Here is a 17,547-nt window from a genome sequence, read left to right as displayed (position 1 = left end):
AAATGCATTTCCACATTGGCATGATTAATGTTTTTTCCCCCGTAAAATAGCAACTATATATTTTGAAGAAGTATACACAATTATGTCTTCTCAATATCTTTATTTGTGTTATTTATATACTAACAGTTGGTATAATGCTATATTAAGCTCCAAAAAGCAATATAAAACTAGCCAATATAATTCGTGAGCGACATTACAACCCCTCTGAAGTCGTACAAAATCTTAAGGAACATGACTGAATTTAAGATATTATGCAATGACAATTGTCAACTGTTTCACGGACTGAAATCGAAAGCTTGTCCCACTATGCGAATGCTGCACCAAACTAATAAAGCAAACAGTAGCTACAAACTGTTACAAAAGGTTTAACCTTTCTACTTTGAAATTTAATTACATTTTAAAATAAACCATTATGTCATACGAGCAACGTGGACTAAAGTGCGCATGTCAGAGAAACTCATGAATATTAATTTATGCTGAGCCAATTGGAAACAGAATGTAACGTTACTAACGTCAAATGATAGGTCAGTCCAATTTAAAGTCCCCATGAACCGGCCCTGCGTTCCAATCCGCATACTATCTGTCCTAATAGTATTCGAAAGTAGAATTAGTATGTCCCAAATCGTAGTATGTTGAAAATAGTTTTCTAAAGATGGTCATCTACTTCCGGTAGAAATTCGAAGTGCAGAATGATATTACCCATCACTCATCACACAGTAAGCGGAGTTTAATGACCCCACTGCATTAATAAATTATATAACTGATGCGTCACTAAATTAACAAATGAAAGTATACAGTAAACATTACATACAAAATAATGAATGAATCTCTTAATGGAAAGAAGAGCTGTTTTTTGATGTGTGTGACGGTTACTGGACACAATGTTGTCTAGGCAACAACGGCCACTTCCGCTTCCTGTCAGTATGTCCCAGTTTGTGCAATCTATTTTGCCATGCACTCAAAACTATTCCAACACAAAAACAGTACCTACTATTAGGGCTAGTATAAGTAGGCAAATTGGAACGCAGGGTGGAAGTTGTGATCGTTTTTACTTCCGTATTCTGACACGTTTCCAATAAAGGGTATGCACGTGTCGTCACTTTCCCACGTGAGCACTCTGAAACGCGCCTGCTTGAGTGGTAAAACACTGGGCAAAATGAATGGTTACAATATCATTAAACGCAATTCCGCGCAACATTTGAGTGTCTAAGAACACCTGATTCCTTTGTAAATCATAAGGTAGTCCGTCGAGTCCAGGTGCTTGTAGTTTCAGCAAATAATTGCGTGTTTTAGTCCCGGTTTTTGTTCCTCCTATTGAATGCAGCCATTTTGCCTTAGTTTTATCACTCAAGGGAGCTCAAGGGAGCGTGTCCCGGCGTGTTCACGTGGGAAAGTGACGTCAATGCATACCCTCTATTGAATAGGAATTTCAAAGGAGAAAATTAGCGGGCGTGGCTTGCGGTTTTCACTGCGAATTGACTAGGATGTGTAAAAACTGCTGTTGCATTGATTTTGAAAAGAAACTGGCAGCAGACTGACAGTTGAAGGGGAGAAGTTAACGGATTCTCCGGCAAAGCCGTCTGGTTTACGTCATTTGAGATGGATAGTCATTTCATGCGGAAGTGCATTTTCAGATTTTAACTGAAGATTATGAGGGTACATGAATTTTAAAAAGAAAATGACCCACATGGATAAGCTACTTACTATAAACGCTGCAATATTTCATGAAAAAAAAAAGAATTGTCATTTTATATTTCACTGGGACTTTAACTTCGGTAAATACAATTATGTATGTAAAAATAATCAGTGAGATTTTTAATGATATTCTTGTTATACTGTAAGACATTTTAATATCAGCATTCTGTATTTTACATTAATAGATTTCATCATGACATGAGATTTTAATTGTTTGATGATTGTTGCGTGTGTGTCTGTGTGTGGGGGGAAACAGATTTTAAAAATAGGTATTATTCATGGTCATTTTATGTTAGAGAGTAATTTAACACAGAATTATTGAAGGATAACTGTAGAATTAAACTATCTATAAAAATAAGAACATTATTAAAGTCCAGAACCTAGAGATTTTAAACTTTTGTATTGTAATACAGTAATAGAACCTTGCAGAAATGAAAAGTCACAAATAAAAACAACCCTGTATTTCATTACAAGTTTAATTCAACATTCATTGTAAGTTATTCATAACGCTCTAATTCATATTTAACAAAACATTATTACAAAACACACCGTATAACCACCAGTCTTGTCATAAGAGGCACTAACATAACGCTTCTGCACAAGATCGGTGACATTACACACTGGGGATTCCTACAACAGCTTGGATTTTATTTCTCAGTAAGTGGTGAAAGGGGTTGAGACAGAACGAGGCTGTATATTCATTAACACTGCTTAATATTTCCTTTGGAAAACCAATAGACCTCTTTCTCTCTGTTTCTTAAACATTTGTTAAGTGTTACATCAGAAAAAAAAAAACACAAATCAACGAACAAAGGGTATATATATGAAACAATACAGTAGTTATGGGTGTAATATATTTGCATTTAATATTTTAGTAAAGGACGATTATGACGGAATACTACGTCAATATGAAGTGCTTTGCACCACGGATGCGGTCACCTGTATCACCTGCCAAAGCTGTAACAATGGAAATGCGTTGTGATTTCACAACTGTACAAGGTAAAACAGGTAGAGATCAGGTAAACTATCATAACAGCTTTACTGCCTGGCCACGGCATAAGTTCACATTTAACTTTTCCATGCAGTCATGCAAAAAAACTCACTCTGATGAGTTAAAGGCTGTAAACTAGAGCCATGTCGACAAGCTCTTCTGGTCTCCTCTCTCTCTCTCTCTCTCTCTCTCTCTGATGGGCAAACATTTGAACAACAACTAAAAACACCCGAAATGATCCGTCTAGAGCACAAAAGTAACAGCCCCGTCGCATTGGAAGCTCTGTGGATCACATCCTGGAATTCTGCAGGTGAGCTATCTGAGGTCCATTATAGGAAGCAGTTCATTTGTCGCCACCAGAGCACAGGAAGTTGGCTCACCACTTCCTGCGTTTGAGAGTCTTTCCTCCTCCCCTGATTGGCTACACGGGCACATTTCAGCCCTGTCGCCCACCTGTTCCTCCGTCAAAATGTCTCTCTGTTTCCACACTTCACAATAGACATGCAATACACACACCAAATGAATTCATAGGTTAGGCTTGTACATTTATATAGATTTATACATATTTATATCATTCATATATTTTCAGGAATGTTAATCTTTTTTGTTCGACGATACAAAATTACTTTTCATATGACACATACATGTAAGCGACATCATAAAAACAGTCTTTCTTTAAAAAAACATCCCTTAATAAAAATAAGTTCTATTTGCACTTTATTTTACAATATATTTTCTTTTCCGCTCCATCTTCTCGTGGTTTGGGATGGGGAGGGGGGTATTATTACAATGGACACTTCGTGCAGCCGCACTCCGCGGTGGTCTCCATCTCTTCAGAAAAGGAAGATCCGTCGGAGCACTTGAAGCTGACCTTCCGCTTTCGGCTCTTGGTGGGGGCGCAGCAGAGGCCTGAGTGACAGGCTTGAGGACACTCTGCCCGGGAAACTTTACTGGTGGACGTGCAGCTTTTATGACCCATGTGACGCTTGAGTTGCTCGCGAACCACCTCTCCTTGGCACGTGAGCTCTGTGGAGGAGGGGTAAGGAAAGCAGGTCATCAAATAAAGATTTCAAAACCAGCCACAGAAAAATAAAGAGACCATTTCAAAATGATGCATTATCAGTGTTGGGCAAGTTACTCTGAAAAAGTAATTAATTACTAGTTACTAATTACACATTCAATAGTATAATTAGATTACTGTACAAATTACTCTCTCCAAAAAAGTATTTATTCAAGGATAGACATGAAACGGCTCTTTTAATTCATTCCAATAAATAATATAAAAAATACATCAAGTATTATTATTAACTGACCAAAGTATTACAAATGTGAGAATTATACATTAAAGCACAGATTTTAAAGTTAGACTTTGAATTTTTATTTCAATTCCACTATTGCACACACATATTTTACACAGTATTTAGTTTAATTACATCAGAAGTAACTGTACTTAAATTACAGAAAAAAACGAGTAATCCCTTACTTTACTTTTTCAAGGAAAAGTAATTAAAGGAGTCATATGACACGGCTAAAACGAATATTATGGTTTGTTTTATATGTAACGCAATGTGTATACACGATTTAAGGTTAAAAAACGCTGTATTTTCCACATACCATGCATGTTTGTATCTCCTCTTTGCCCCGCCTCTCTGAAACGCTCAGATTTTTAACAAAGCTCATCGCTCTGAAAAGCGAGGTGTGCTATGATTGGTCAGTTAACCAGTGCGTAGTGATTGGTCGAATACTGCAAGTGTGTGTAACTTTAACTACGTATACATTTGGGTGGTCTTAGTCAAATCATACCACGAACTGACGCAGATTTGTGGGGGTGTGGTTACACGAGGCGTTTCAGGCAGGTCTGGGTGAGCATTCGCTTTAGATAGAATGCATCTTTTGTTCCAATTTTACGTGTCTAATACATGCATGGGCAACTTATAACACACCAAAGACACAGAAAAACACGTGTTCGCGCCATATGACCCCTTTAAATTACAGTAACATTACTTAGTAACTAGTTACACCCAGCACTGTACATTATTAGATAATACATGTTTTTATGCATATTTAAACATGTCCACTTCAAATAAAATGTCAACAAAATAATGCATATCGTTCTCAGTGCTCCGTCTCACCTGTTTCACAGATTGGTCCAGTATATCCAGGTTGGCACTGGCATACAGGATCTCCGTTCTCGGTTACTCTGCATTCTCCATGCACACAGTGCTGCCCCCTGCAGGCGGCCGGCTCCTCTCGCCTGTCACAGTACTGACCCGAGTATCCTTCTTCACATGAGCAACTGTACGAGGAGCCCTTCGGTACACACACACCATGCAAACACCTTCCCAGACAGACAGAGAGAGAGAGAGCGTTACTTCCTGTTAAATGTACAGGTACAAGAGCTTATTACAGAAATATATTTTTCATATGTTGTCTACCTGCTGCCTTGACAGGGGCTCTTGGAGTTCATCTGTTCACACAGTGGACCGCTCTGGCCGGCGGGACACTCGCACGTCACGCCCACCTCCCCTCTCTGTCTGCAAGTGCCCTGAGCACAAACGCTGCAGGAGTGACAGCCCGGCAAGATGCCCTCAACCCCTGCCAGTCTACTGCCTAAGTCTTGCAGTTCTCCATTGAGACGTACATTATGAATGCAGCCATTGAAGGACTGGAATGGTCGATCTGGACCCTGTCGCAAGCCCGCTGTGCCAATCAAAGAGGGGATGCCTACAGCACATATACAGTAAAGGTGTTATATAAAGAGAGGATATTAACTCTTCATTTGCAATAAAGATATATTTGAGCCTATTATCGTGACATTTCTAACCAAATGAGGCTTTATGACTTTTAGACTACGTACAGCATGAGGATTCATATTTTGTTGGATCATAGATGCGTTAGAACTATAAGGCACGGTTTCATAGACAAGGTATAAGGCTAGTCTAGACTAGGGTTGCACGGTGTACCGGTGCTACGGTAGCATCGCGATGCTAAAGCTTCAAAATACCCGCGATGCCTCTCTATTTTTGAAACGGTAGTATCGTAGTTAATGTTGCATATGCGCATTAATATTTAATTGAACACTTACATCTGCCTTTTTGCGGTGTTTATCTCCAAAATGAATGTGTGTTTTGAATGTCTCGGACGAGTTAATGATTCAAATTGGCGATTTGAACGAGCTGGTTAAATCAGAGGTTCTCAAACTTTTTCGTTGCAAGGCCCCCTTTGTGTTAAGTGCATCGTTTTGCGGCCCCCCCATATAAAGACGTATAATCTTAAACTTGGAATTTTTATTAAACCAAAAACATCAGTTATACAATGCTGAAACCTCAATTCTTTTGGTTGGTGGTGTCATTTTTCTGATGTTTGATTGCATAAAATGTATGATAAATTTCTATATTTCATAAAATGCCACAAAATCTGTGGCCCCCCTAGATCCATCTTCGGGTCCCCCAGGGGGCCACCGCCCTCAGTTTGAGAACCACTGGGTTAAATGATTCACAGTGATCTCAGTGATCTCACAAATGATCTCAGTGGAAAATTGACGCCACCTACTGGCTGTTTTAGTTCTGCATTTAAAGTAAGCCTAATAATTTCCCTTTGTAAAGACTGCTGTATCAATGAAATTTGTCCCACATTTGAATTAGTTCCTACGTGAAAAATGATCTAGTGTACTTTAGTATTTACTACAGTAAACTACTAAAACTCATAGATAGTAGTGTTTTTGTGTCTTAACATAGTAAATATTGAAGTATACTACAGTATTCATAGTATTTACAAATGACTAAATGTAAATGCAATTTATCCAATTACTACAGTTAATACAACAACATATTCTAGTGCAAAGTATAATACAGTTTACTATAGTAAATACGAAATGTTTAATCTAAATCTGTGTTTTTTGTATAGATTTGAATTATATGGCACAGCATCGTGATACTACTTGGTATCGAGATACTTCAGCTGGTATAGTATAGTAAGACATGTTTATGGTACCGTTAATTTTTATACAGTATAAACGACTTAAATATCCTATTTAACCAAGGCATAGCCCTGGCTTAAGCTAAGCCTTGTACGTGAAACCAGGCTGGGTTAAAAAGCTACGTATCTTACGCTGTAAAAAACCTTTCAGTCCCCAATTCAAAATTGTTTTAGTGACATCAAAATGTATATCAATGAATGCTTGTGGCAACCGTTTGTTCCTTAAATCTACAGAACTTCAACTGAGCCTATTGAAATATTTAGATGCACTAAAAATGAAAAAGTTTTGAAGAGTTGAAGAGGATTTTTTGCAATGTACAGTACTGTAAATATCATTACAAATACTCATTTCAAAATGTAAAGCCTTCTAAAGACAACTGCCTTTGATTCTTACCGCCTATATAGAGTTGTGTGCTGTGGTCCACAGAAGGAGGTCGGGGCAGTTTGCCAAGGCTTTTCGGAGCCCCCTTGTCCACCACTAAGCTCAAGGTTTGATTCTGGATCAGCACCTCCACCATGTGGAAAAGTCCATCATTTACCGACTCCACACTGAGACAAAACAAGAGACAGCGTAGGGTCAGCGCTCGCAAAACTCAATCCTCAACGATCATCAACAAACGTAAACGTTACATGGTATTAAACCCACAACCTGCGGGGTACCAGATTCCATCTAAAACATTAGAAGACATTCTGAGAAACGTTCTCCAAGGTGGCACGGCCTTGCGTCTGGTGCCTCGAGAACCCAACCGTTCTGACTAAACGTAAATCCCTAGGGTTGGTTGATGACGTCATTATCAAGCCTGAATAAAAAGGCCTAATAATGCATTACAAAATATCTCCCCACTGTCTGAAAATGACATGGTTTCCACATCAGGTGTCGAGAGCTCGTGTTGTGGAAAAATGAGAGCTTGGCCATGAGTTGGAGTTAGCACACTCAAATCACATCCCGCTGAGTTTGGCACCCGGACCGCGTGAACTCTTGAGAGCCATTCTGTTTCACACGCTCATTTTTAAACCATTCAAAAACTGCAGTTTCTTCCCGATTTCACGAAACCTCTCATGGACTGTGACAGCACGCTCTTTTTCCTCCTTAGCACGTTGCACTGCACGGATCACCATCGTTTGACCCCGCGGCTTTGCTTTGTTTGAGATGGTGTTTTGTTTTAAGGTGAGACTGCTGCGTTTAGGTTTATGAACTTAGGGGTTTCCTCTGAACTGCCTCCAGACCATGAGAAAGAAGGCTGTTGAAACGCCCGTTTTTGTATTGTAGTAGTTATTGCTGGATGAAACACAAGTTGTTACAGACAGCTAGAGACAGTGGTTTGGCAAAGAAAGAGCAAAACCAATAGAAACGGAGAGGGGGGTGAGAGAAATGATATTGTGGTAAGTAGGGTATATCTTAATCTCTCAGCCTAAAACAAGGTTTTCCTCGTTTTCTGGAATAGAAAAAAACGGAAGAAATTAGAAAAACACATTTGTTTGGGCGAAATTGTCAAAATGTCCACTTCGTTAAACTCAAAAACTTGTGTAGGATGCTCTATTGAAACGCCTCAATAAAAAACACTCGGTCGCACTTCAGTATAAGGGGCAATTCTCGCTATTAACAAACCATTAACTACGACTTTTTCCTCAATAAACTCTTCATTTCTTGCTTATTAATAGTTAGTAAGGTAGTTGTTGGGTTTAGGTGTTGGGTAGGATTAGGGATGTAGCGTATGGTCATGCAGAATATGTGCTTTATGCCAACAATAGGCATGCTAATGATAACTAGTTAATAGTGAGAATTGCCCTGCGGTTACCAAACATTCTTTATGTCTCTTTAGATAAATCCACAAACATCCCAGAGATGGAAGCACAAAGCAAACAAACAGACGACTGTTAAAACTCATTTTTTGCTTTGTGGGCAGAATTTAATACGCGTGCTGGCTCGCCATGGTATTTTCCATTGCTGAAAAACCGAGGCCATAGGTGCGGACTGAAATCAGTGTCCTCAGATTTAGGGGAGTACGGTTCACTGAGGTCTTGACTGAACAAAGACCCAACACAGGCACACGTGTGGTTTGCATTACAGACCCATAATTCAATTCCACTTTCAAAACACGCTTTCGCAACAAACACTACACTGTGCTGACAAGACCCCCCAAACCGTCTATCCGATACATCGGTACCACCATGGATGAGAGGCTTTATTGTCATATAATGATATTTTCATCAACTGTCTCTAGTTTTTGAAGGTGTTTTTCATTAAGTCGGTCTGAGGGCCTGCGTGCTGACCGAACAGGGAACGGGAAGAGTGTTTTGCAGAGAACGCGGTGTGGACGGGAGTGTAATGGAACAAAAAGGGAGAACTTTATTATGAGAGTGACTTAATAATCAGAACATAAATCTCACCACGGGAGTGAGCAGAGATCATCGCCGAAATGAATGCGTGCTGTGACGGCCAAGCACCACTAGGGGGCAGCAGAGATTAGTTCCTGCGCGTTACGTTTGCAACTATTGGCCTTTTGTTCGTAGTTTGACGGACAGAAAATGTCCCGAGGCCGTAATATTTTTAGAACGGAGGGGGTGAGAAGGTGGAGCGTCTTTGATGTGCGCCTTGCCTGCATATTAGCTTCAAGCGCCCCATTATGGAGCTCAATAAAAACAAACAGAAAACCGTGGAAGATTTCAGCAACCTCATGTCACCCCTCTCGTACGAGGGGAAGTCAATTTCCTGTCAGCTGAAAATAAAATACGTGGTTTTTCCTCGAGTAAAACCGCATTGTAAATGACACGTACACAAAGTTAGGAACTATTAGCGGTCTATTCATCTTGTCGAGTGATCTAGATCAGCAATCCTGTAGACATATTTACATTTTCCAGATTCAATTACGCGGCACTATCAGTGATATTTCACAGACGACGTTACGGGACACTGTAAAAAATGCTTATTAGGAATGTGAATAACCAAACAAGAACGTTGAGGAATAATGGAGTATGGCCAGATAGCCCTACTAGCTCCTCAGAGGGCCTGAATCTAACAGCTAACATCAAATCCTCTGTAGGTGGCTAAAGGCAGGAATATTTCACATGAGATGAGAATATTGATTTGTTCCAACACTTTATCTCACAGCGAGGTGTGATAGCAAAAACATTCATTCTCAAGTTGGATTTCTGCTGTCATCATCCAACGAATCTTAGAACATATAATTGGTCAGACGAGACAACTCTGGTTAAAAAAGGGTTAAAAAAAAGTTTTGTGGGTTTATTTCATGTCTGTTAGCTTTAAGACCGTCTACAGTATATGCTAGCATACTCTTAAACATTGAAGAAAAATCACTTTTAGTAGACACATACAATTAAAATGTTCTCTGCTCCAGGAATACAGACCAAAAATAATAATGACTCATACTGCACTCAATTATTTTGTCCAATAAAACGCTTTATAAAATAAGATTGTTTCTACACCAATACCACATTTTGACAAGCAAAACCAAGAAGCTAGCAAAATTATTCATAACTGTGATGAAAAAGTTGCATTTCGTAACTTTTGCCTCTATAGACCACTTCCGAAGACGTAAACAAAACTTGTCCAACGCTGGTCCAGAAAAACGTCACGTTTCATTTTTTAACACTCCACAAACGTTTAAACAAAATGAAACCAACAGGACATTTAAAACTGAATCAAAATGTCAAACGAACATTTTCAGAAATAAATTAAGAGACCATTTTCAATTATTTTCACTAATATTTTACTATTTATAGGTATGTGTTTAGGTAAAATTATCATTTTTGTTTCATTCTGTGCAATATATCTCCCAAATTTCAAATAAAAAATATTGTTTCTATTTGCATTTACTTGCAGAAAATGAAAACTGGAGAAACATGTGAAAATAACTTTTTTCAGACCTCAAATACTGCAAAGAAAACAAGTTATTCACTTTTAAGCAATACAACAGTCATTTTTTATGTGATAACCTGGATTTTTTCACAGTTTTCATGCGTCTTGTCATGCTGTCAGTCATTCACATTGCTGTTGGATGACTTTATGTCACTCCTGAGGTTTGATTTGATTGAAATTCAAAAGACACTGGACTGGAATGGCCACAATACATCTAGAAATACTGATTAAGTGGAAATATGGAATGGCCTTTTAATTTTCTGTCTGTATGTTAAAAATAATATTAAATTGTATAAAATAAAACCTGGACCAGTGTTTACAGCTTGTGAAGTGGTCTATATCACCAAATCTGAAACATCAAATTCTTGGATATTTTATGTTATATGATCTTAATAATATCAAATGACATCAAATTGACATTTTACACAACATCTTACCCGACGGCTCAAATTAATTCTTATTATACGTTTACAGTTGTGAATCATATTAAGGTAAGAAGACGGTTTCAAAACTTTATGTACTTTCTCAATAACAATTTTTTGTTTATTTCTAACTGGAACAAATTATGGATCGCAGCTTTAACAAAAGGCAACTCTGTATTTCTAAAAAAATACAAGCCCTTCATATCATGTTTCATGAGGAAATGCATCAACATCACAAATAAAACTGCTTTTCAATCCAGTTCATGATGATGAAGCTCTAGCACCTTAGCATCACCTACAAATCCAATCCCAAAGAATCCACCGAATCTCTACAAGTCTCCTATGTTCACTCCATAAGCTCTCACACAGTGACACAGTAACTCTAATCTAGGGCGAGGGAACGAAAACAGGCCGTAAAAACATACCCTCATTCCTCCTCCTTCAGCCTAGTGCTGCTCAGCATTAAAACACGGTTGACATGCCAAACATTAGCCACTTTTGGAAGGCTGTGGTTAGGCGTGGTGCAGGATGGCGAGCCCACGCTAAGCAGGACAAAGAAGGGGGGGGCAGGGAAAACTGCAATTCTAACATTCTCATTCAATTTCCTGCGATGTTTCCACAAACCACCGTTTCTGCAGTGGAACTGCCCACGCGCTGCTTAAACTAATACTCAGATTAGCGTGACATTTAGCAAAGGGCAACGCATTAACACGCTGCACGGCCTCAAGCATTCATCTCATGGTAATGAGGCATTACTGCTAGTTAAGAGCCTCCTCTGCCCTCCTCCCCAGTGAATATTTCACTCCCTTCATTCCCCCCCACTCGCCCGCACCTTCCGTCGAGGCAGTATCGCATTGCACAGATAAGTGTCCTTCACTCATCATCGGATCTCTCCGTCTCTCTGGGGTCTGATCTGTCTTATTTCCCACCAACGGACCTCCCTTTATTTCTCAAGTGTTTCTCCTCTCATATCACGCTTTCCTTCATCACCACGTGACCGCTTCATGGTCTTTCCTTGTTTTCCCTGTTAGAGATCCCTTCTCTGACTCAAGTTCAACAGGGACGGGTGTAAGAAGAGCTAAGCGTGACCCGTACATGGTGTGGGAATCTTGCGAGTTTTCTCTCTGATCTCTGCCCCACAGAGCATTTTTATGACCCATTTCCACATTTGAAGTCTAGCACCCGCAGAGAGCCGCTGAACCAGACTAGGTTCAGGAATGCTCCAACCACAGTCCCAAAACATACACGGTGGGAAAACTCAAGCAAGGAGCTGCCCAGACGACGTGCCTACGTCCGAGCTCTGCGGCATGGGACGGGTTACAAATGGAGGCTCTGTCAGCTCGGCTTCCACAATGTCAACGCTGACTATGACATGAAGACCTCAGGACCGAGTTCTGCTAGATGGGGTGTCTGGGCTGAAATAAAGGTTGCATTGCGGATCTGCTGTTTCTCAAAACTGAAGGCTTAAAGTGCGTTCACACTGCCAGTGACACCCAGTGACAAAGCAAGGCGATGTCGTTCATTTCAATGGAGAGCCGGCGACTTCCGGCGACATGAGCAATAGTGACTGTTGGCAACAGGAAGTGGGCGTATCTAGCGTCGCGACAAAGTTGAGATCTGCTCAACTTTATGCAAATGATGAGCGACTTTCGGGAGCGACTACCAATGGGAGTAAAGCAGCGGAGCTCACGTCATCAGTCTCTCGTCAGTTAAAGTTAGAGTTTGTTTATAAATGTTACTAGAGCAACCAAAGCTAGGAACGACCTTGCAGCAAGAGACTAGTGACACACTAACGCACAGTTACAACAGGGGTGTCCTTAGTCAGTCCTGAAGGGCCGGTGTCCTTTAGCTTCATCCCTAATCAAACACACCTGAACCAGCTAATAAAGGTCTCACTAGGCAGACTAGAAACTTCCAGACAGGTGTGTTTAGCCAAGTTGAAGCTCAACTCTGCAGGACACTGGCCCTCCCGGACCGACTTTGGACACCCGTGTCTTACAATAATGTTGGGTTATCCAGATATGATGAGCTGAAGTGCTAATGCGGTTCAAATCCAATCTGTATTTTATGTACAATCCTACCTTAAAGAAACCTGGCAAACCCCCCCTGAATGGATGCACAGACTTGATTGTAGTTCTACATTTTAACTGCATCCTCAGTCTGCAAAGACAAGGAATCTGCTTGAAATGTAATTTCTCCATGCTGACTCCCTCAAAGAAATCGATTGGGCCCTCGCTGCAGGGAGATGGAAAGAGTGGCCCTCCGCGGAGGGAACGAGAAGCACTGGATCAATACAAAATCATCAAGCGGGCAAGCCGGACCCAAGCGCCTCCAGTGCCTGCTAAAACAGCTGTCAATCACAAGTGATCTCGCTCAACTTCTGCAGACGTAGATGAAAGATGCAGACAGGCTTTACTCCCCTTCATTTATTGGAGAATGTGTACAGGCAGTGATCTCTATCTTGAAATGCTTTGAAACTGTAGGTGTCATTAGTTTTGCCTTTAAAAGGCTGAATCTGGGCTCTTGAAACCCATTACTGAGCAGCCTGTGTTAGCTTAATGACATCCGCAGTGACCCACCGGGCCGGAGTCAGGCACCATCTGCTCCAGACTCAACAAGTATGTTGTCTGTTGAAAGGGCTAAGAGCTCTCTGTTTATGGGGGATCCAGTGAGCATAGAAATCATGGCGGCAACACTGCAGAAGTGTTTGCATGGGAACCAGACGAGGGAAGAAAACTCTGGCCCGGGGCGGACTCGAGCAGGTCATGTAAACCCGAGGCTCCCGTATGGTTTTATGATGTGCCATGAGATTACAGGGATTAAATATGCCTGAGAACCAGGAGCCAAGATACTGCTGACACGCCTTCTTTACAATGTATACATGTAGCCTTTGAATGTCGCCCAAATGAAAAAGGATAAATATGCTACCCGCCTTTTGAAACGGCGTTTGCATTGGAAACACATCTATGATGTCATAAAAATGCCGTGTGCTTGTATGTGCTGTTTCCTCACCTGTACACGGTAGTAGGAGGGTACTTTGCAACGTCGTATATCAAACGAATGTGTCCCTGGTACAGCTCCAGAGCAAGTGGATCATGATCCTCTTAATACAACAGAATACCATTGTCTTTATCTGTAGCCACCTATAAAGAGCAAAAGAACGAGGATTACAAAAATAGAAAAGAGCAGTCAAAGTGAACGATGGAGTTTTGCAGATGGAGGGAGGGCTACAAAACAAACAGGAGCGCACGATAAGCGCTCCGTTTCTCTCCAATATACACAGCATGACACGCACACTGAGTGACAGAACGGCCGCAGGCCTGCCCATTAACTCTCAGTTTAGTAGAGGGTATCAAATAGAACGCCTGTAAGGAAAGCCATGACAGAAAACAGCTCACGTTTATAGAAAAGCACTATGATGGGAGGACGAGAAAGAAAAAGCAGCAGTTGATGGGTTATGGGGTGTGGAAGCCCCTCCACACATCAGTTGAGACAAAGTGGACTGCTTACTTTCATAGCCTGAAGGCATACGAGCGGTTAATGTGCACATGCCCCACAAGTATTTGGTTTCCATCAGTGGATATTTCACAGGAGGGCCAAATCATTAGCAATGTTTAGCACAGTTTTACTAGGAACGCTGGAAATAAAAAAAGAAGCCAAATTTGATTGCTTTCTATATTTACTGTTCCCAAGTGCATGTTCATTCTGCCTTGCTTTTCAAAGCCTGTTAACATTAAGTTTAATGCGAAACAACAGTGGTAAATATTCAGAGCTTAAACAAATGCATTAGTTCATTTTACAATCATGTTTATGTCCTTTTCGTGCCCAAAATCCTGATTTTAAAGCAATTCACTCTAAGACGTTCACCCAAATATGAACTATGACTTTCTTTCCTCAGATAAACAACTCAATTTTATTTCTATAGTATATGTCTCTTTTTGCATTGTTGCAGCTTTACATGCATATAGAAAGATGTAGATTCGAAAAAGAAAATATAAATATAGAAAATATACAATACATGATATTAGAATTGCATCTCAACATTATGTAGTTTGATGAAACTGAAGTTGTCGAAGGTTGTAATTATTGCAATTTGTTGTGGTAATATATTAGATACGAACGATACGTTCAAATACGGCAACACATTGATAACTTCAAATCTTACAGGATGTCTCATAACTAGTTGTCATATGTGTGTTTCATCACAAATCACAAAATAAACAATTCATTTCGAAGTTATAGATGTGTTGCACTGCAAAAAAAAGCACAATGCATTATATTCATTTTACGGAAACTTTCAGCATAGATTTTTTACAGCGCTGTTTCACCAGTATTTTGAATATTAAATTATATTGAGTTGTGTTCTAAAATGAACAGAAATGTCCATAAAATGAATGGATCATGGACTGGCAGCACTGCGAGCACATTACCGGTACATTTTCCGTTTTTTTTACTTATTACAATTTAGCTAAATAAACTAAAATGTTTACCGTTTTCTCTCACAGACGCATCATTTCGCTTTAGAAGACATGTATTTAACCTACTGTTGTAATATGAATTATTTTTAAGATTGATGTACATCAACGCTGTTCTTCTGAAACTGTTCAGTAAATGGAAAAACACAGTATTTTTAAACTCATTAATTTATGTGTTGTCGAAGTTGAAGAGCACTTTTCAATACTTTTTGTTGTTTAGATATTTGCAAAACCCAGAACACCCCAAAACATAATAATGAAAATAAAAACAATGAAACGCGAGGTTTCAGAAGGACAGCAGCGATATATGAAGATAACGACTGCATTTTAATCAAAAATTTTTGTTTTCAACTGAAGAAAGGAATCCGTATACTTCTGGCATAAGTGGGGTCAACAACTCTTTTCAGGCAAAAGATTCTCCGTCCTAGAGCCGTAGACAGATTCTCTCTGTCACAGAATTCAGAAAGAGCCTCTCGAATGCTAAATGTCCCACACTGACACCAGATACTTTAAGATACTTACAGCACAGAGAGATAAACAGCTACTGAGCTCTTTTTAATTTCTCAGACTTTAATTAACATTACTGTGCCCTCCCGACAGTGAGAAGATAGGCTCATTTGTAGCAGATCTAGCAGTGACGCAGAGACCCCGATTGCATCGGATAACAGCCCGGTTCAACCTCTATTAACATAATATATGTCCTCAGGAGAGGCATTATTCATGCCAGTGGACAAGAGGTGACATTCTCATAATGTCAGTGAGACCAGAGCCGGCTTTGAGCAGCACTGCAGATGAAAACTCTCTACAATAGATGTTAGAAGAGGTGGATTGCTTTTCATGGCTGCAGAGAATGTGAGTTTGTTAGATATAGTGATATGGTAAGTCCATGTCAATCAATGGGAAGAAACTGATCTGGGATCCATTGTTAAAAGTTACAGGAAGTATTTAGAGTCGTACCTGGAGGGATATGTGCATGGGTGGTCGGATCTTGGCGACGGGGAGTTCCAGGTAGGTATCCTTGCCGAGGAAGTGCACTGTTATCATTTTTTCACACTTGCTGCCAAAGAAGCCAGGCAGACAACGGCACATGGGTTCCCCCTCCACCCCTTCCAGACACTGGGCTCCATTTTGACAGTCTGATTGATCACAAGGACTCGTCTTCTGAAGCAATATCATCGGTGGAGGATGCTCACAAAACAGCCCACTAATGTAGAAGAAGGGGAGAAAAGATGAGACTGTCAATCATTCTAAACCCATATTACCTTTAGCAATTGAACACTTGTAAAATGAGACATCGTTGAGAGTAAATGATAACAGAATTAACAATTTTAGTGAACTATACTTTTAAGCTTAAAGGTGCTGTGTGAGATATTTAGGAGGATCTATTGACAGAAATGCAATATAATATTCATAACTATGTGTTTCAGAGGTGTATAAAGACCTTACATAATGAAGCGTTATGTTTTTGTTACCTTAGAATGAGCTATTTCTATCGACACACACCTCGGGTCCCCTTGCATGGAATTCACCATGTGGTTTCTACAGTAGCCCTAAACGGACAAATTGCTCTACAGAGCGCGTTTCGTAAATACGTTATCTCCTTCGGCAAAGAAGCGAAAACGTGTGGACATCTTAGTTTTGTGTCAGCCACCGTAGTGCTTCTAAAGGGAGGGGTGGAGTGAGCCGTTGGTTGCAATTCGCAACCTCACCGCTAGATGCCGCTAAATTTCATACAGTGGACCTTTAACTGTAGATACATCTTTCTGTCTCTCTCTCTTTCTAAAAATGTATTTCACACAAAAGATGAGGATGGTGTTACAATATTGATAGAGTGTCATGTTGGGTGGTATGGCAGATGAATGGGTCCAAGACACCATCAGGTCTTTAATTAGTAGCTGTGGTGGTGTGAGAGATGCTGGTGAGTGAGCTGTTGTTCCTCTGTACAATATCACACACAGTTATAATCAGCCATATGGAGATTCATCCTCTGTGCATCTCAAATTTAACTGCCATATAATAAACCACCAGCTGTTGCAAAGAAGCTTGCTGTGCATGTTTGCATCATATATCAAGCTATCATAATGAACACAGGTGTGCACATATTCA

At 40.1% G+C, this 17,547-nt stretch overlaps 1 protein-coding gene across 1 annotated transcript in view; it reads right to left on the bottom strand.

Moving 5' to 3' along the window:
- Positions 1 to 2,160: 2,160 nt before the first annotated feature.
- Positions 2,161 to 17,547, bottom strand: part of slit3 (slit homolog 3 (Drosophila)) — a 150,311-nt gene continuing 134,924 nt past the window's right edge. The window contains 6 exon segments of the mRNA XM_057348920.1: positions 2,161 to 3,712; positions 4,819 to 5,024; positions 5,122 to 5,410; positions 7,059 to 7,213; positions 13,979 to 14,109; positions 16,399 to 16,645. Of these exon segments, the coding sequence (XP_057204903.1) occupies positions 3,471 to 3,712; positions 4,819 to 5,024; positions 5,122 to 5,410; positions 7,059 to 7,213; positions 13,979 to 14,109; positions 16,399 to 16,645 (1,270 nt within the window). The 3' untranslated portion in view covers positions 2,161 to 3,470.

Source organism: Triplophysa rosa, linkage group LG13 (genome assembly GCF_024868665.1).
Source record: "Triplophysa rosa linkage group LG13, Trosa_1v2, whole genome shotgun sequence".
Lineage (NCBI taxonomy): Eukaryota > Metazoa > Chordata > Actinopteri > Cypriniformes > Nemacheilidae > Triplophysa > Triplophysa rosa.
Note: the sequence above shows the minus strand (reverse complement) of the source record. Positions and strands in the feature narration are given on the sequence as shown.